The sequence below is a fragment of the Heloderma suspectum genome, chromosome 15 (genome assembly GCF_057233095.1).
Source record: "Heloderma suspectum isolate Gila_16-S chromosome 15, 16-S_ref, whole genome shotgun sequence".
NCBI classification, from domain to species: Eukaryota; Metazoa; Chordata; class Lepidosauria; order Squamata; family Helodermatidae; genus Heloderma; species Heloderma suspectum.
Genome location: NC_139472.1, coordinates 15,931,125 through 15,951,503, shown reverse-complemented (window position 1 = coordinate 15,951,503; position 20,379 = coordinate 15,931,125). Strand labels below are relative to the sequence as shown.

General features: G+C 46.7%; 1 protein-coding gene across 1 annotated transcript in view; it reads right to left on the bottom strand.

The window, feature by feature from the left end:
* Nucleotides 1-2,903: 2,903 nt before the first annotated feature.
* LOC146335397 (tumor necrosis factor receptor superfamily member 1B-like) overlaps nucleotides 2,904-20,379 on the bottom strand; it is a 57,387-nt gene continuing 39,911 nt past the window's right edge. Inside the window, exons 7-10 of the mRNA XM_084821536.1 lie at nucleotides 20,034-20,111; nucleotides 18,590-18,627; nucleotides 6,859-7,096; nucleotides 2,904-4,762 (exon numbers count right to left, since the gene is read on the bottom strand). Of these exons, the coding sequence (XP_084677662.1) occupies nucleotides 4,479-4,762; nucleotides 6,859-7,096; nucleotides 18,590-18,627; nucleotides 20,034-20,111 (638 nt within the window). The 3' untranslated portion in view covers nucleotides 2,904-4,478. The remainder of the gene's footprint in view (nucleotides 4,763-6,858; nucleotides 7,097-18,589; nucleotides 18,628-20,033; nucleotides 20,112-20,379) is intronic.

Sequence of the window (20,379 nt, the reverse complement as noted above, 5' to 3'; positions counted from 1 at the left end):
GCTGCCCTGAGAGCTTTTGTTACAAAAAAATATTTTTTATTATGCGGAAAAGCATAATAAATAAACAAACAAACAAAAATAAAAGCAACAGTACTGAGAAGGTCGTCTATAAGGTAACTACCTGCCTCAGATGGAAGGGGCACCTGCAGGAGCCCTCCTCTGAAGGTTTAATGCACGCGTAGGTACATACGAGAAAGTGCAAAAGCTGGGTTGCAGTTAAACCTCAAAAAACCCCAAGATTATGGCAATCAGCTTGATTGATAACTGGCAAATAGAGGGAGAAAACGTGGAGGCAGTGACAGACTTTGTCTTTCTAGGCGCAAAGATTACTGCAGACGCTGACTGCAGCCAGGAAATCAGAAGACGTTTACTTCTTGGGAAGACAGCAATGACAAATACTGATAAAATAGTGAAGAGCAGAGACATCACACTGACAACAAAGGTCCGCATAGTTCAAGCAATGGTATTCCCTGTAGTAACCTATGGCTGCGAGAGCTGGACCATAAGGAAGGCTGAGCGAAGGAAGATCGATGCTTGTGAACTGTGGTGCTGGAGGAAAATTCTGAGTGCCTTGGACTGCAAGAAGATCCAACCAGTCCACACTCCAGGAAATAAAGCCAGACTGCTCACTTGAGGGAATGATCTTAAAGGCAAAGCTGAAGTACTTTGGCCACATCATGAGAAGACAGGACACCCTGGAGAAGATGCTGATGCTAGGGAAAGTGGAAGGCAAAAGGAAGGGGGGCCGACCAAGGGCAAGATGGATGGATGGATGATATTCTGGAGGTGACGGACTCGACCTTGGGGGAGCTGGGGGTGGCGACGGCCGACAGGAAGCTCTGGCGTGGGCTGGTCCATGAAGTCACGAAGAGTCGGAAGCGACTGACCGAATAAACAACAACAACGGGTACATACGGAGACAGCCTGGTTCTTCAAGTACCCTTGTCTTAAGCTGTGAAGGGCTTTAAAGGTCAAAACCAGCACTCTGCGTTGGACCTGGATATAGATCGGGATTCAGTGAGTAGGTGTAATATCGTAACTTCCATTCCCGGTTAGTAATCTAGCAGCTGCATCCTGCACTAACTGCAGTTTCCAAATAGTCTTCAAGGGCAGCCCCATGTGACAGCATGTGCCTGTAGTCTAGAGCACAGATGACTTAAGAGACCAGGCTATCTCTGTCTAAATAGGGTCACTGCTGGTGTACCAGCTTACGCTACAGCAGCACCACCTGGACGGGCTGTTTAGCAAATGTGGCAGTACATAAACGTTAATAATAAATAATAAAATAAGCTAGTAAAAGGCACTCTGTCCATGCCGCAGCTGCAGCTTGCGTATCTCATGACAAAAATGGATGAAGGAGCACACTAAGAACTGCTGCCCAAAATTAACGCTGCACTAAGCAACCCTGACTTCTCATATATTTCTGTACAAGAATGCAAAGAATTCATAATGTGGCCCTTAATTCTCATGACTTTACGAAAAAAAAAAATTGCATGTCAATCACCATCAACAGAGACCAGGAGGGAGAATATTTCTCCCCGCCCCCCCACTTCCAAGATAGTTCTAGAGTGCAGGAATGGAAGAATATGCTTCTGTTGCGTCTTCCGCTCAAAAAACCAGCAGCAACGTCACAGGGGGTGGGGAGAGAAGTAACGCAGAGCAAACACAGCTCCTGCGCTACGGGGACAAACATTTCTTAACTCTTTCTCATGGCCTGGAGGCTGTTCAGGTTTGGGGTGTGGGGAAGTTCAGAGAAGCAACCTTTGCCCCATTCCTTTTTCCTGAGGCACTGGCTTCAATTATGGATGGGGAGGTGAATAGCGGAGGAGAATGAGTGGAGGCGGGCAGCGGGGAGAAAGCTGCAATTCTCCATTCCTCCCTTTCCACACCCATTCAGTTTGACAGGCCTTTAGTTTAGCTATCCATTGAATTAGGTCCCATAATCTTTCGTAACCCAAACCTAAATAGATGTGACTTTAAAAATGGCAGGTTTTCCCAATGTACCCCTGCCTCCATTTCCTTCCCCATCCTCTGTAGTCTCCCCTGTATTGACTTTTAGATGGTGGGCCTTACAGGGCAGCAACCTATCATCTTGTATTCTGCAATTCATATTGATCATACTGTATTAATAATTATCTATCCCAGTTCCCAGCATTGTCATATTCTAGACTAGTGCCCAAGGGAAAAAAACAACAACCAGCCTTGCCTCTCAATGGCTGGGGTCACCAAGGGACAAGAAACAGGTTTAGCCCTCACTCCATTGGTGTTGTTGAGTGCATCCCTTTACTTTCCCCATTATAAACAAATTATTGCTGTTCACCCTTATGAGCTGCACTTGGAAACATAAGAGCCCATGGAGGGCCCACAAGCAGGACATCAACACAATACTACCCTCCTTCTAGTGTTCTCCAACAATTGATATTCAAACGCATGCTGCCTCTGCTACTGGAGGTAATACACAGCCATCATGACTAGTAGCCACTGAAAGCATTGTTTTCCATTACTTTGTCCAATCCCCTTTTAAAGCCGTCCTGTGGTAGCGAATTCTGTAGTTTATGTGCTGTGTGAAGGACTTCCTTTTATCTGTCCCGAATCTCCCACCATTTAACTTCATGGGATGACCCAAGGTTCTAGCACTATGAGAGGGAGGGGAAAAAAAGATCTCCTTACCCACTTTCTCCATACCTTGCCTAATTTATACATCTCTATCCTGTCCCCCTCACTTGCCATTTTTCTGAGTTAAAAAGCCATACTTGTAACCTTCCCTCATAGGGGAGTTGCTGCATCTCCTTGAACATTCCGGTTGCCCTTTTTGCCCTTTTTCCAGCTCTACAATATCGGGGGGGGGGGGGGTAAGGATACAAGTGTGACAGGAGTGTGCATCTAGAAATTACCACACAATAGAAACCTGATTAGATTTATTTACACATAACACAAAGCAATGGATCTGCTGTATGCTCTGATTCGAATGCTGGATTTGGGTAATTTGGCAAGTTTGCGGGCCCAGAGCGATGGCCCAGACAAACAGGCACTGGCAAAGTCTGAGATTAAGAAAAAGAAAAAGAACAAAATAAATCGGATATGTTATGAGAACCTTTTCCCCACTCAACGGAAGCTGTTAGCCCCTGCAAGCTCCATTCACTACCTGAAAACAAGGATTTAGTTTTTATCAGCTGCTCAAGGTCATTCAAAATCAAGGCAAAGTTGAAAGGGCATATTTGCCCTTTCAACTTTGCATATTTCCAGAGATAAGCTAGAGTACATTTCAAAGGACGAAGCAAAATTCTGTACAATTTTCTTCCAAACATTTCTGTGAGCAGATGCAACAAAAGACAGGAGAGTAACTGTCCCTCAGGGTGTTGGGTAGACCAGGGAAGCATGGCCATTAAAGCTTCTTCTTTCATGTCTACATGACAAATGTGGAGTGCTTCCAGATGGAGGACTCCTGGCACCACCAATGAGAAGACATTGTCCAGCTGTTCCATCTTTCCCTTCTTAGTGGATTTTCTTTGGTAAGGAAAAAACAAGGAGAAGTAATGGGAACATATAGGAGGGTTACAAATTGAAGACGAGGTCGTCGTCTGGACCCCCTCCCCTTAATAATCCTCGTCTAGAAGCACCCATGACCTCCCTATCAAAATTCCCTTTTCTACACAACTGTGAGGGTTTTCCCCTATCACGGAAGACTTTTCATTATCAATAACAATACATAATAGAAATGAAGAATTATGGCTAAAATTACAGCAAAACTTTTGTGTGTGTGTGGGAGAGGGGAAGTGTACATTCGATAAAATGCATTTTTAAGAAAGGTTTTGAAAAAATATATATTATTCCTTTGGATTATGCACAATTATTTTGAAAAGAAGGTGATTCCAGAGTTCCATGCTATAGCTTTGGGCCTTTGAGGAGTGACTGAAAATCCACCCGTTTGTTTTCAAGCAGCTAAGTCAATCATAGGAAGACACCTTACCCCATGTCAGACCATCGGTTCATCCAACTCAGTGCTGCCTACACTGACTGGCAGCAACCCAGGTTTTCAGACAGGGGTCTTTCCTAGCCCTGCTTGGAGATGCCATGGATTGAATACAGAGCCTTCAGCATACAAAGCTTGTGCCCTACCACGGTGCTACAGGATATGTTTTGGAGGTGTCAACCTTACAGTGGGTCAGGCAGGTTTCCAGATCACCACAGTTGCTCTTTTGGGGCAATCTTGTTGCAATCATAGCACCTGGAATCTTCACCCTATTTCATTTGGCCACCTACAAATATGGAATAAAAAACTTTTTCCCAACCCTAGTTCCAGTCCAAGTCTTTGCATATTGCTACGAGCACCTGAGTTTCTCTAGCCACATCAACTGGCTTGCAACACTTTTTAAAGAGCAAACTTTTTAAAGTGTTTTAAGAGCAGAAGCAGCTTTGCAGAAAAGCTATCCAGCCGCTTCGCTGTGAACTACGAGCCTCTGGAACAGCCCACGTCCTCACGTGGTCTTCATGCCTACATCCTGTATGCTCAGTGGAAGTGGCTTTCCCTCGTTGTGATCAAAAATACTGTCCTCAACTTCTACTGCGATTTGTCTCCCGGGCTCTCTTTTTAAAGGGCTTTCTTCCTTCGACAAGGGAAGGTCTTCTGTTGCTAAAGCGCAATCTTCAGAATCGGCAGCAGCCGAACCATTCAGGGACTGGAACTGCAAACCGTGGTCTGAATTACAGACGCTGACAATACAGCTGACATTCACATGCGTTCCTCCATTGCCTGATTGCTCTGTACAAAAACAAAACCGGAGAGAGAAAAGTGGTTTAAAGCAGAAGAATAGAAAACAGAGTCCTGCCAGAATGCTATTTATTTTTATTTATTTATTTAAAAAAAAACTAGGACTTTTTAAAAGTGTGTGGATTTATATTGGCTTCCTTTCATAATGCTTCTTATCTGCACTCATCTTCTTTTTTGAGCAGCAGCTTTGCTTTGTCCCTACTCTGCTTAAGAGCAGCCCGAGGGATTTGGAAGGCACAGCCAGCCACTCCCAGTGAGGTGGCGCAGCGTGGGTTGTGGCAAAGAGGCTGGATCGTACCCTGCTGACATGCCTGCCTGTGGGGATGCCTGGGGAGTGGTAAATAGAGGGTCTGTTGCTGCCTGGGTCACTGCAGCTCATGGAATGGTGTGGCTGGGGCATCATTCTGCAGCCTTAGCCACTGTGTGGGTTTGGACAGTCACAGGGCGGGGGGTGGGGGAGAAGCCATGATGGCCCATTGTTTACATAATTCTTATTCCCCTACAAACCATGCCGTGCAGGAAGTTGTAGTGTGGATACGAAGCCGCCGCGCCGCGCGCCAGGTTCGTGTGACACGCCAGCCTGCGCTGCAACGCAGGTCATTATGTAAACAGCGGGGCTTCTCTTCCCCCCTGCGACCGTCTGAACGCCCCCTGTGTGTTGTGAGGCAGGGAAGTGTGCTTTGAGAAGTTGGAGCAAAGAAGCAAGAGGGAGAGTGTTGGCTGAACCTGTCCCACTTGCCATGTTTCTGAGGCAACTCCTATCCCAACACACAAGTGCAACTGTTGCTTTCGCCCTTGCCCACGTGTATTTTGAACCTGGGGCAGGCGGGATGGCAATCAGCTTGGGTACACAGTTAGGGTGGTCAGTTTGAGTGGCAGCAGAAAAGTCATCGGCGGGAAAAGGGAGGTTGAGCACCCACCGTGCTGCTTTTCTGTTCCAAATCCCGCTGCCTTCAAATATACTTTTCCTTAGTAAACCCTAGTTTCCATGCCCTATTGTAACTAAGCCTAAATACATATAACATGGACATTCATCGCCCAACCTCTGCTTCTCTCCCTCTGTTGTTTTACCCTCTGTTGGCCGTTACTGTAAATCCTTTAAGATGGGGATACGGCCTGTTGCACTCAGTAAAGCACAAGAATTGGGATTGCTATTATTTTTAAAATCCCAGCCAAAGCACCATACGCACTGCCAGCAGTGTATAAACAAATTAATTACAATAATAATAGAAAAATGGGTTGCCAGGATCTTACATGTAATTTGTAGTTCAGTCCTTTGTCAGCACTGAAGAGCAAATCAGGACTGGAGGACTATCCAGGAAGCAAAACCAAAAGATGATCAAGGATACAGACTCAGTTTGACCATGTTGCTCAAAGCAAGGCTCAGCTGGAACTGGACATCCTTCATATTCCTTCCTGCCCAGAAGCATTCAACGACCAACCTGGTTGGACAGAGTCCATCCAGGGCCTGAAGGTACTTCAGTAGTGCCCTGCATATTGTAGGATGCCCTCCCCAGAAAGGTCCATCTAGTGCCTACTGTAACATCTTTCGGCACCAGGAAAACCCCTTTTTATTTTCATAGTATTTTAAAATCTTTCAATCGTTAATATAGTCAGTTTAAAATCTCTGCAATATGCTGTGGTTTCAGCATGGTTGTTTTAGCTCTGTTGAATGTTTCCCTTTGGCTTTCTATACTCATCCATTGTTTGTTTATTACATTTATATCCCACCTTTCTTCCATCGTGGAACTCAAGGTGGCTCCATGTTGTTCCCAGGTGGTCTCCCCTCCAAGCACTGACCAGACCCAGACCTGCTTAGCTTCAGCAACGTGGCTACCTCATGTGCCTTCAGACTATGCCCTGGGACATTGTTGCTGTGATATTTTACTCTCAAGATCTCTACTTTGTGGAATGGTTGTTTTATTGTTATAGTCGTTACGCTTGCTGCTGCATTGATCTTTGTTTTATTGGAACTGGAATGATGATTTTTAACCTCTTTCGTTTTGTACATCACCCAGAGAGATTTTGTTATTGGTCAACCAATAAATGGAACAGGTAAGTCATCTCTAATCATGCCAGTTTCTTACTTGACTTTGCTCCGTTTTGGTGCACGCAGGTATTTGATGGGGGAGTTCTTTCCGGAGTCTTTCCGGCTTCAGTTTTTAAAGCGCTTACGTTGCTGATTCCGCTGCTTTTGTCAGACCCAGGTGGGCTGTCTAAAGACCCGCTGGAGATGGAGATCTGCAAGAGATTCTGCTCCTCTTGTCTCCGAGTGCCTGAGTCTTCGGGCCAGTTGCCAGACACCTTTGTGTTGGCAGAGAATGGCTGAAAGAGAATTGAGAGCCAGACTGTCAGAGGTGTATTCAAGAGATCTAGGGTCATGCCCCAGACAGGGTTGATAAAAATCAATGTTTGTTTTTTTTAGAATGGATTTTTAAAATTTAAATTGGATTTTTAAAAATGTAAATCAGATTTTGATTAAAAAAAAAAAAAGCGTCAAAAAAGAGCCTAGGTCAAAGGTATCGTCATGAATACTAATTATACAGCTTCTATTTATAGTCTATCAATATGTTGACAGTGGCTTACGGAGATGGGAGATAACCTGATCAGCTGTATTCTGCACTGCAAGTGGTATACAGAAGGGCATGTTCTCTCTCTCTCTCTCTCTCTCTCTCTCTCATTCTCAAGGCCTTATAGAATCATAGAACAACAGTATAGTAGGGTTGGAAGGGGCCTATAAGACCATTGAGTCCAACCCCCTGCACAAGGCAGGAATCCAAGTCAGAGCATCCAGACAGATGGCTGTCCAGTCTCGTCTTGAATGCCTCCAGTGTGGGACAGCCCACCACCGCCCTAGGTCACAGGTTCCATTGTCATCTTGCTCTGACAGTCAGGAAGTTTTTCCTGAGGTTCAGCCAGAATCCGGCTTCCTGTCACTTGAGCCCATGATTCCGTGTCCTGCACGCTGGGATGATGGAGAAGAGATCCTGGCCTTCCTCTCTGGGACAACCTTTCAAGCCTTGCCTCTCTCTAAGTGCAAAGATAGAGAAGGTCAATGAATAGAGAATCTGGGGAGATGGAGTAGATCTGGACGAGGAGGAGGAGCCTGGATATAAATGCAAGGGATGAGGGAGGGGAATAGAAAGTGAAAACAAAAGTGAACAGAACATGTCCATGCAGTCTTGACTCCTGAGGAAACTTCTGCTGCATGTATCCTCCACGGCGTACCTCCCTTCTCAAGAAACCTACATCTCTGAATATATATTAAGGTTATATTAAACAATAATGTACTTCTACTAAAAAAAAGATGATTAAATAGAACCTTCCTCACTAGTGATTTAAGCTGTGATTTAAATCCTTAAAACTGAGTCCTTCAGAGAAGCGATTGAAATCATGACTGAAATCAGTTTGATTTAAATCAAATCAACCCTAGTCACAGATGTGGGATCTCCCTCAGAGAGCAGACACCATTTTTCCCCACAATGCCCCAGAGTGACACCAGGCCCGGGGCATTGTGGGGGATGCAGAATGGCACCCAAGCTGCCAACGAAGAAGTTCTGCTATTACCTCTTGTGAAAGCAGGGAAAAAACAAAAAACATGGAGGCAAGGAGAAAGAAGCCATGCCACTGCTCCCCAGTATCACCACCTGCAAATAAGGCTGAGAATTTTGGAGAGTCAGTGTGGTACAATGGTCAGAGTGGCAGGCCAGGACAGGTTCAAATCCCCCCTCTGCCGTAAGGCTCACTGGGTGATACACAGAGTGTGACAGGCTTGTTGTGGGGTTAAAATGTGTGTGAAGGGGAAGAGAACACTGTAAGTTGCCTTGGGCTTCTTGAACGACGGTTGGGATATAAATGTTGCAATAATAATTTTGAGAAGGGCATTTGTCAGCCAGCTCCCTGATCTGCATGAGCAGCTGCAATTGTGCGGGAGGATTGAGGCTTCTCTTTCGCACGCTTTCTGCCCTGCAGTTCTAGCAGTTCAAGGGAAGCAAGGCAGCTTGTTTTCTGAAGCAACAGGCTGCAGCCGTTTCACAGGAAAGAGTGAATCTAATTTTAATCGCTCCTGTGGGGGGCCAGCTTATAAGGAATTCCAGTAAACTGTACACATACCTTTGGACTCATATCTTTGCCTGGAAGATTACAATGCCTGGAGAAAATAAATCTGGCACCAAATTGATTGGCAAAACCTTTCTTCCCCAGAGCTATTCATGTCCTCTTATTGCCATTTAATCTTATCACCACTTTGAAATTTTGTGCTTATATGTTATTATTTAATGTGTTGTTAAAATTATTTCTATCCCACTTTCTGCCAGAAAGGCCCCCTAGCATCAAACAATGGCCGGGGTAGGTGGGTGTAGTATCAAATATAATAACTACCTCAAGGAGCACCTCCAGCAACACCAGACAGGCTGCTCAACAAGATCAGCCTCGGTCCGATGGCCTTCTCTCTGTCCCATCAGCCAGGACAGCTAGGCTGGTGAGGACGAGGGAGAGGGCCTTCTCTGTGATGGCCCCCACTATGTGGAACTCCCTCCCTAGGGAACTCTGCCATGCCCCCTCTTTAATGAGCTTCCTCCGTGCATTAAAAACGTGGTTGTTCAGGCAGGCATTTGGGGCAAGCATGGCCTTGGTGCTTCGGCTATTGGGCGGTAGAGAAATGAAATAAATAAATAAATATAAATAGGTGTACAAAATGAAGCAGGACAAAGGCTAATAGAGTTTTGCCAAGAGAACATGCTGATCATAGCAAACACTCTCTTCCAACAGCACAAGAGGCGACTCTACACATGGACGTCACCAGATGGTCAATATCGAAATCAGATTGATTATGTCCTTTGCAGCCAAAGATGGAGAAGCTCCATACAGTCGGTAAAAACAAGACCTGGAGCTGACTGTGGCTCAGATCATGAGCTGCTTCTTGCAAAATTTTGGCTTAAATTGAAGAACGTAGGGAAAACCACTAAACCATTCAGGTATGACCTAAATCATATCCCTTATGAATATACAGTGGAGGTGACGAATAGATTTAAGGGATTACACCTGATAGGCAGAGTGCCTGAGGAACTATGGACGGAGGTCCGTCACATTGTTCAGGAGGCAGCAACGAAATCCATCCCAAAGAAAAAGAAATGCAAGAAAGCAAAGTGGCTGTCTGATGAGGCTTTACAAGTAGCTGAGGAAAGAAGGGAAGTGAAAAGCAAGGGAGAAAGGGGATATACCCAAGTGAATGCAGATTTCCAGAGAATAGCAAGGAGAGACAAGAAGGCCTTCTTAAATGAACAATGCAAAGAAATCAAGGAAAACAACATAATAGGAAAGACTAGAGACCTCTTCAAGAAAATCAGAGATCTCAAGGGAACGTTTTGTGCAAAGACGGGCATGATAAGGACAAAGAAGGCAGGGACCTAACAGAAGCAGATAAGATTAAGGAGAGGTGGAAAGAATACACAGAAGAACTATACAGGAAAGATCTGAATGTCCCTGATAGCCATGATAGTGCAGTCACTGAACTTGAGCCGGACATCCTAGAGAGTGAAGTCAAGTGGGCCTTAGGAAGCATTACTAACAACAAAACTAGTGGAGATGACAGTATTCCAGCTGAGCTATTTAAAATCCTAAAAGATGATGCTGTTAAAGTGCTGCACTCAATATCCCAACACATTTGGAACACTCAACAGTGGCCACAAGACTGGAAAAGGTCAGTTTACATTCCAGTTCCAAAGAAGGGCAACGCCAAAGAGTGTTCAAACTACCGTACAATTCTGCTCATTTCACATGCCAGCAAGGTGATGCTCAAAATCCTACAAGCTAGGCTTCAGCAGTATGTGAACCGAGAACTACCAGAAGTACAAGCTGGGTTTCGAAGAGGCAGAGGAACTAGAGATCAAATCGCCAACATTCGCTGCATCATGGAGAAAGCAAGAGAATTCCAGAAAAAGTCTATTTCTGCTTCATTGACTACGCTAAAGCCTTTGATTGTGTGGATCACAACAAACTGTGGCAAATTCTGAAAGAGATGGGAGTACCAGACCACCTTACCTGTCTCCTGAGAAACCTGTACGAGGGTCAAGAAGCAACAGTAAGAACCAGACATGGAACAACCAATTGGTTCAAAATTGGGAAAGGAGTACGACAAGGCTGCATATTGTTGCCCTGCTTATTTAACTTATATGTAGAGTACATCATGAGAAACGCCGGGTTGGATGAATCACAGGTCGGAATTAAGATTGCCGGGAGAATTATCAACAACCTCAGATACGCAGACAATACCACCCTAATGGCAGAAAGCGAAGAGGACCTAAAGAGCCTCTTGTTGAGGGTGAAAATGGAGAGTGCAAAAGCTGGTTTGAAACTCAACATTAAAAAAACTAAAATCTTGGCATCTGGCCCCATCATTTCCTGGCATATAGAAGGGGAAGAAATGGAAGCAGTGACAGATTTTACTTTCTTGGGCTCCAAGATCACCGCAGACGGTGACTGTAGCCATGAAATTAAAAGATGCTTGCTCCTTGGGAGGAAAGCTATGGCAGACCTAGACAGCATAGTAAGAAGCAGAGTCATCACCTTGCCGACAAAGGTCCATCTAATCAAAGCTATGGTTTTCCCAGTAGCAGTGTATGGCTTTGAGAGCTGGACTATAAGGAAGGCTGAGCGCCGAAGAACTGATGCTTTCGAACTGTGGTGCTGGAGAAGACTCTTGCGAGTCCCCTGGACTGCAAGGAGGTCGGATCAGTCAATCCTAAAGGAAATCAACCCTGAGTGCTCATTGGAAGAACAGATACTGAAGCTGAAGCTCAAATATTTTGGCCACCTAATGCGAAGAGAAAACTCTCTGGAAAAGACCCTGATGCTGGGAAATACTGAAGGCAAAAGGAGAAGGGGATGGCAGAGGATGAGATGGCTAGATAGCATCACCGATGCAATGAATACGAAGTTGAGCATCGTCCGGGAGAGAGTGGAGGACAGGAAGGCCTGGCATGCTATGGTCCATGGGGTCACGAAGAGTCGGACACAACAGAACGACTGAACAACAACAAAAGGGTATTTTAGAGAATGTTTTTATTGTAGAATTTTATTGTTTTAAACTGTTTTATTATATGCTGTACATTGCCCAGAGTGGCTGGGTGACCAGCCAGATGTGCAATTAATAAATTAAATAAATAAAAAAATAAAAATTACCTTCCTTAACAGCTTCTGTTGTGGTAAGAAAAAGGATGGAAGAAGTGGTGGGAAAACACAGGATGGTTACAGAGGGAAGACAATGACTGTGTTCGCACAACATGACGGCCTATTATTGGTTGTTGTGTGAAACAAGCCACAATGGGCTGTTGTGACGTCCCAATCCGGTCCGCTTCCTGCAGGGTGGCTTGTTTGGGGACAACAAGACACACTGATAAACTGTGGCTTGTTGTAGGGGTTGTTTTACGCACAACGGGTTGGCATGTCATCCGAACCCGGCAGAGCCAACCTATAATGGGTTGCAGCAATTGGATACAGAGCCACTCGGCAAGAGCAGAAAAACCTCCTGTTGCTCTTCCCAATCAAGCTGCCTCAAGCCTCCCTCACCAGTGACAACCCCTCCAACAATGCCCAAATGGCACTTTGGAGGAGTTGTCACTCGTTCACCACCACCCCTTTTTTTTCCAGACATGTGCACAAATGAGGCCATAATATATATTTTTTCTGGTCCCGGGAATGTGTGCAAATGTGTTCATAATTTCTTATTATTACTATTTTTGTCGGCCTTTCACAGCTGTGCCAAGTGCACTCTTAGGGCTGTCAAATATATATCGCCTTGCCTTGTCGATGGCCTTGTATGTTTCAGCTGTCAAAGGGAAGGAAGTGCAGTTTGAAACATACAAGGAAATTGACAAGATGAGACTACATATGGGGTAATTTGACAGCCATTGACAGTGACGGGTCAGGAAAAAGGGACATGATTGCCCACTTAGCGCGGTGATCCCCAGGGTTTCAAGTGTTGAGCTCACACCTGTGGGTGCCCTGCTTCCATTCCACATTCCCCCGACTCTCCAGCAAGTCCTTTTAAGACTTCCTTCCCTTTGACAGCTGAAACATACAAAGGCATCAACAAGGCAAGGCTATATATATATTTGACAGCTGTTAAGTGCACACTTGCACAACTGTGAAAGACTGACAGTATTTTTAAAAACGAACATATCTGTGCAAATTCCTGCTGCTGAGAAATAGGTATATTACAGCCCCATTTGCACAAACGTCGGGGGCTGAAAAAAGTTACAAAAAAAGCCGAGGAATGAAAAGGGGTCACAATCAGAAAAGGGAGGGGGAGGGACAGGCAGACAAGATGGGTTCTGACATACAGGATGCTGGGATACCAGGCGGAGGATGGAGGGGGAAGAGGGGGAACAACCTGTCAGGGTAGAAACTGAGCCGATAGAACCCCAGAGCAGTTCTGATTCTGAGGAGAATCAGCAATCCGTGGGAGAGGAGCCAGCTCATCCCTCACAGGCACAGCAGCTGGCAGAGATTCTTCCTGCCAGCGTTCCTGAGATAGATAGTGATCCTAGCAGTGAGAAAGTGCAGGAGGGGGGCTTGCTAGATGCTCGACGCAGACGCAAGGAGCGACGAGCGATGGAGGGCGCGGAAAGGAGGCGTAGCGCCCGTTTGGTGCGCAAGCAACGGCCGCCTCCCGTGGACCCAAGGGAAAGAGGGAGGATCTCTCCCTAGCCCATATGTTCAGGGTCTTCAAGTGACTCTCCTTCAAACAGGGATCAACTGCCTACTCGGAGCATTGGCCACTCTGCTGTTCATTGCTTAGTCACTGGTGATTAGCATCTGAAAGAGTCATTAAGTTGTAAAAGGATTAAAGCCTTGAAAAGAAACCTTTCGTCTGTGTCTTGAGTTGGCTATTGGAGTCTACTGAACGAGGCCGCCAGGGCGCTCCTGACACAACCCACGGTAAGCACGATTGTCCGTCAGGCACACTGTGGGTTGTTCCGAAAATAACCCACACTGCCTAGCTTATTTGCAGGGTGGGTTGTTGTGTCATGTGAACCTGCCGAAAGTCATCTGGACCGCTTGTAAAATTCTGTGAGTGAGGCATGGCGATGGCACAAAAAAAGCCTTGTCTGGAAGCATCTTAGGAATGGGGTGACGCAGATCCAAATCCCTACTCAGCCATGAAGCTTATTTGGTGATCTTGAGCCTGCCACTCTCTCACCCTACCCTACCTCACAGAGTTGTGAAAATAAAATGGGGAGGGGGAATAACCCCATTCACCACCCTGAAAGCTGGATTATAAATGCAGTAAGTAAAAAAAAACACCATGCTTCCCTCCAACCTCCATTCATACTTGCTATTCTCATGGGCCCAAACCTTAATCTTAGTTCTCTTATATATATTTACTAGACGTTATCTCAGAATTTGCTAACACTGGCCAAGAGTCAGCGTTAAGGTATGTCGAAGGCTGTGGCAAATGCATCTCGACATCTGCATTTTACAGTAAATGAAGGGTGTAAGTATTTATCTCAGGACCTTCAGAACATTGGCCACATCAGCCAGGTAAACATTAACACACACACACCCAAAAAATGGTGGGGGAGGAGGGCAGAGGATTCGGTCCTCACTGGGAATGACACCCAGAGTGGAGGAGTTATCTGGATTCACCTTTGTCCAAGAACTAGTGTTGATTTTATCAAAAATAACCAACAAAGGATAATGTTTATCTTAGAACAATGACCACCTTCTGCATTTGGGTTGGGTGGGGGTAGAGCTGCATGCAAATGGCCCCTTGAAATTCTCCACCTTACGTACGTGTGGGCAGAGATATTTGGGAGATAATTTCACCAAATTTCTCCAGAGGAAGGAGAAATTCTCAACTGTTTCTCACAGGTAGGGCTCCCCACTGGCAGGGCTTGTAGCACAGCTTCTTTTTTGTTAAGTGTTTTGGGGGTTTCGTGCTGCAACAGCATCAACCGTCTTGGCAAGCCAGCCCCCAGTTTACATCCACCACAATGCAGGTGGGGGCAGTGTGGTGTCCAGCTCCAGGGATGGGGTGGAGTTAATGCTCTGCCAAGATCTGTCCTCCAACTTCCTGAAAGTTTTCTCCCCTGATGAAAGGGGCTTCCATTCTTCTGCCTCATTCAGGATATTTTATAATGTATTTTCATGGTGTTTTTGAGTTTACCTAATCCCAGCGAGCTTCCCAGGCTGCCTGCACATCCTGATCTGAAAAAGCCCTGTGGGAAGAATTACCTTGTGGTGCCTTAAACTGGGCTTTCACTGATGTGTAGGAAGCTGAGGAGGCTACGGGCTGCCAGAGAGATGATTGTTCAGTGACAGACAGCACACTCACGCACACTCCTCAGCCACCTCCTCAGTAAGGTAAGCCCAAGAAACCCAAACCCAACCCATGACAATCTCTCCGAAATTTCTTCACCACCGAATTTCTTTTCAAAAGCCGTTTCTCTTCTATCAAACTGAGTGGGAACGGTCGAAAAAATGTGGGAGAAATTTTCGCCACAGCGCTAGGTGGGGGCACAGTATTCTCCAGACAGTCATTCAGGAGACACGGTGTATTTTGCAGGACTGTGTCAGGGTGGACACTGAGCCCATAGAATCCCAGAGTAGTTCTGATTCGGAGGAAGAGCAGTCGCTCCTGGGAGAGGAGCGCGCCCCTTTTTCCCAGGGCCCGCAGCTGACAGAGATTCCTCCCACCCACATTCCTAGATTAGAAAGCAGTCCAGGGAGTGACCCAGCACCGATAGCAGACTGGTTGGATGCGCGGTGCAGACGCAGAGAGTGGCGCCAAATGGAGAGCGCAGAAAGGAGGCGTAGCGCCCGGTTGGCGCTCAAAGAACGGTTGCGCCCAGAGGATCCAAGGGAAAAGGGGAGGGATTCTCCCTAGTCCTTATATTCAGGGGTCTGCCAGTAATTGCTTTTCAAACGGGGACCAACTGTTCCAACTTAGGGCATAGGGATGCTGCTGCTCAGATCTAGTTGCTACCTGTAGAGTTGTAAGTTGTAAAAGAAGAATAAAGCTTTGAAAAGAATCCCTTAGTCTGCGTCTGGACTTGGCTACTGGATTAGACTGAGAGAGCCCTCCAAGGAGCCCCTGACAGCCTGGCATTAAGGGCTGGCAATATCAGGCACTTGCTGAGACCCGCCCCACAGCAGGGGGTCTCCTGCTGACCCACGGAGCCCTCTGCTGCGCCTTGCTTTGTTCCCTGTTGACCTGTTCTGTCCAAGTGAGTAAGCCATGACAGGATCAAGTCAAAGGAGTAGCAACCTCCTTTCGACTCAAGTCTTTCCCTCAGGGCGGCCCTAAAGACTGGGCCCACAAGAGGAGAGCAACTGAATGGGCACCGGTGAGGAGGAGATGCCCCGCTCAGGGCGGGAGCTTGTGGAAGACATCTCACCCAAGCCCACCCCCCCGCCCCAAATTTGAAACAAACGCTATTTGCACTCAGCCTCTCCTGGGGGATCAGAGGCTCTGTAATCGAGTCGGCGGCACCACGCGGTAAGGGCTTCACGGTTACAGGTTCCTACGCGCGCGGAGAGCAAGGACTGGCTGGGCTCCATGCTGTTTGGACAGGAGTTTGCCACCCCAGAGCGGCAATACAGAGGATTACTAGGAAATCCGCGCATCTACAAAGTGGTGCAATGCTTCTCTAAAGATTCTCCACGCACACACGCGCACACCCCATCCAGGCTCAGAATAAGCTCCTCGGGTTTTCTGAGTGCAGAGAAGCATTTCGTACGCAGCCATTCAACTCCCCAGAGGGGGCACCGTACATCTGGCAGCTGTACAGTTTAATCCAACCCCGGACGAAGCAGGAAGCGGTTTCTGAGCAGCCTGCCCTGCGGAGCATGCCATCGCAGATCCCTGAAATGCCTGCCCCCAGTTCCCAGCTGTTTTCTGTACAGACGCTTGGGGAAAGACGCTGATTATACTTGCTTTCACCCCTTCGGAGGCTGACTCAGCAAATCCGTTCCCGATTTAAAATGACGAGGAGCCAAAACGCCTACACCTTCAGGCCGTGGGGGAATCATAGAATCATAGAATAGTAGGGTTGGAAGGGGCCTACAAGGCCATCGAGTCCAACCCCCTGCTCAATGCAGGAATCCAAGTCAGAGCATCCCTGACAAGAAAACGTTAGCATAGGAAGCTGCCTTATAGTGCGAGTCATACACTGGTCCTTCCCCAACCTGGTGCCTTCCAGTTGTTTCGGATTTCGACTCCCATCAGCCCACCCAGTCAAAAACATCTGGAGGGCACCAGATTGGAGAGGACTGGCCTTCCCTGACTGGCAGCACCAGGGTCTCTCCCAAGCCTATGAGGCAAGGTCGGTGTCAGGGTGGGCACGGAGCCCATAGAATCCCAGAGTAGTTCTGATTCTGAGGAAGAGCAGCCGCTCCTGGGAGAGGAGCGCGCTCATCCTTCCCAGGGCAAATAGCTGGCAGAGATTCCTCCCACCGGCATTCCTGGCATAGATAGCAGTCCCGGGAGTGAGAGAGCACGGGAAGAAGACTTGCTGGACGCGCGATGCCGACGCAGGGAGCGGCGCCAAATGGAGGGTGCGGAAAGGAGGCGTAGTGCCCGGTTGGCGCGCGAACAACGGTTGCGCTCAGAGGATCCAAGGGAAAAGGGGAGGGACTCTCCCTAGCCCATAAGTTCAGGGTCTGCCAGTGATTCCCCTTCAAACAGGGACCAACTGTTCCAACTTAGGGCATAGGTACTCTGCTGCTCATAGCTAGTTGCTAACAGTAGAGTCGTTAAGTTGTAAAAGAGGAATAAAGCTTTGAAAAGAATCCCTGGCTACTGGATTAGACTGAAAGAGGCCGCCAAGAAGCCCTTGACAGTCGGGGATGGAACCTGGGACCTTTAGCCTGCAAAGCGGGTGCTTCATCACTGAGCTAAGTTGGGAAGGTCACACTGGGATGAGACATGGAGGCTCACAGCCCCATGCATTCGGGAGAAGAATCAGCTGTTGCAACATGTACAGTCATGTCCCACTACTCAATTATCAAGCACATACTTTGAGACAGAAGGTCCCGGGTTGAATTCCTGGGATTTCCAGGTTGTCAAGCAGGAGTGCTGGGAAAGACCACTCTCTGCCTGAGGCCTTGAAGAGATGTTACCAGGCAGACTAGATGGTACCAGACTAGATGAAGAAGATAGCTTCATATGTTCTACAGCAGGGCTGGTTCCAGGTTCAAAGGGACCCCTAGGAATGTGCACTCTACTACATCAGTGGGTCCCCATTGCAACATGCAACAGAAGGCTGCAAGCCACCCACCATTTTAATTACCCATGGCCCCCATGCAGCATTTCTCAGGGGCATTGTGGGAAACTAAAATGGCAACCGTCTTGCAAACCCAGCCAGGGAACAGAAAGCAATAGGCATGTGACGCAACCAAAACGCAAGACAGAAAAAGGTTGCCCGATACGGGATGTGTGTTTTTTGTTTTAGGTATTTTTTAAAAAAACAAAGTGGCAATATCAATGTATTATTTTAGAAGTGTTTGTATTGTTGTTTGAGATTAACCCTTGAAGAAGGAAATACTTCTTCCTGAAATGTGTCTGGGAACTCTTTAGGTGTTCTTTGACAATTTTTAGGTGCTCTTTGACAATTTTTTTCTCTCTTGCTTCGTTTTTGTTGTTGTAGAGGTAGTAGACCCAGCCACATGGAGTGGGGCGGGGGGCAAAGGCAGCAGAGAACTCTACTAGGGGTGCTGAGGAAAGAGCAAACATGCTTGTTTTAGTTTCTGGTTTAGTTGAGGATGAAATTGTTCATACAGATTCAGTGTTATATAGGAAGAGATGCTTGCACTGACCTGTTTTTCTTTGCCACATGGTGGAGCACAATGTTGGCCTGCCAAGGAGAAAATTAGAAAGTGAAGTTAACCTCCCTCCCTGCAAAATGAGTATACGTGTTTAAAAAAGCACTGCAATCCCAACCCTTGTGCGACCTTACTCTCACAAGTTACTCATTTATTTCATTTCATTTCACAAGTTTAGATATTGCTTCCCAACAAAATGATTGAAGCGGTGAACATAATAACAACATCAAGACTAAAATATAACAATAAAATAGTTACTGATCAACAATAAAACTTGTAGGGGAACCTAGTACATTATCTAATAGTATCTGTAGGAGAGGAATAATGTTGGTCATATTCCTTTTTTCAGTTGTAACTGTCTCCCTCTGTGGGGTGATTAGTTAAAAACAGCCCTGCAGTTTTAGGAGGAAATGTCACTCTTGGCAGAAAACCCAATGGTTATCAAATTCAGATGCCAAATGTAGGAAATGCAATTGGATTTTTAGCATCTGAAAACGGCCTAGGTCAAAATGGATGCTTGTCAAGTCCTCAGCAAGGGACAGACTCCAGGAAATCGGGTCAAGGACTTAGGGGATTGGGTTGCCAGGCCAAGTGGGCCTGGAGCAGATGCATGGTCCAGAACGGGCAGCGGTCAAGTTTGGAGCAGCAAACTAGGATCAAAGGGGCCAGATGATGGGGCTTAGTCAAACTAGGGGTCAAGATCCAAGGCAGCCATCAGGGAAAGGCAGCAAGCACATAGGCCATCCTCAGCCATGGAGGTGATTTGCTCAGACCAACAAGCAAGCTCTGAGGCTAAGGCTTTATAGGGCCTGGTGGACAGGGATTGGCCCTTGGTGTCAGCTGACGGAATGCTCATGTGGCCTTGTAATGCAGCCCATGTAGCACTCCGGAAGCACAGACCTCCGTCTGCCAGACTTGCAATGGAACCACAATGGTGGTGGTGGTGCAGGACGTAAGGCATGGAGGCCTGATATCAGGGAACCCGCATTCACCGCCACCGCCGCCCCGGCCCTTTGGTGCCCTAAAATGCTTGTGTGCATTCTCCACTTAGGGATGGCACGGGGGGCTGAGGGCGGGGGAGAGACATGGGAAGCCCTCTATTTACAATCAATGTTTGGGTTCCACCACAGTTCCAAAACCTGCTAGAGACCCACGGCCTTCTCTGCCCTTTAACTATGAACTAGAAGGACGTCAGCTGTTACAGCATCTGGGCTTTCTTTGCTCCAAGCACAACAAGCAACTCTTCAATAGCTGTGTCTTTTATTTGAAGCAGCTGTGTTTACTGCCTCTGGCAGGGTAGCCCAGATGCTGAACTTATTCTTTTCTCCAACTTCCAGTTAAAGGCTCTTGCAAATTAAAACCAATAAATAAACAAAATCCCAGCACCTCTAAAAGGTCAACACATTCATTTGTCCTGCCTCCATGATGCACTCCTTACCTTTTTTTCTTAATGCGAAGAAGAAAATAGTCCCTCCTATCAGGGTAAGAATGGCAAGCATCACTCCAGCCACCCAACCTGAAAACAAACATAACAATGCCAAACAACAAACCCCAAAACAAAAGCACGCAAAGCTGGAAAAAATCACAGCTTCCACACACTCCTACCTACCAGGAAACTTTAAGGGTAAGATGTCAGATTTCTGGAAATGCTGAAGTCATGAAAGACAACTACTGTGCAGTAGAAAGACTGGTTTAAAATACACGAGGAATTCTGGGGAAAATTGAATGATACATAACCCTTATCAAACCGAAACTTTATTTGCCACTCTCAGAAGTGCCCTAGC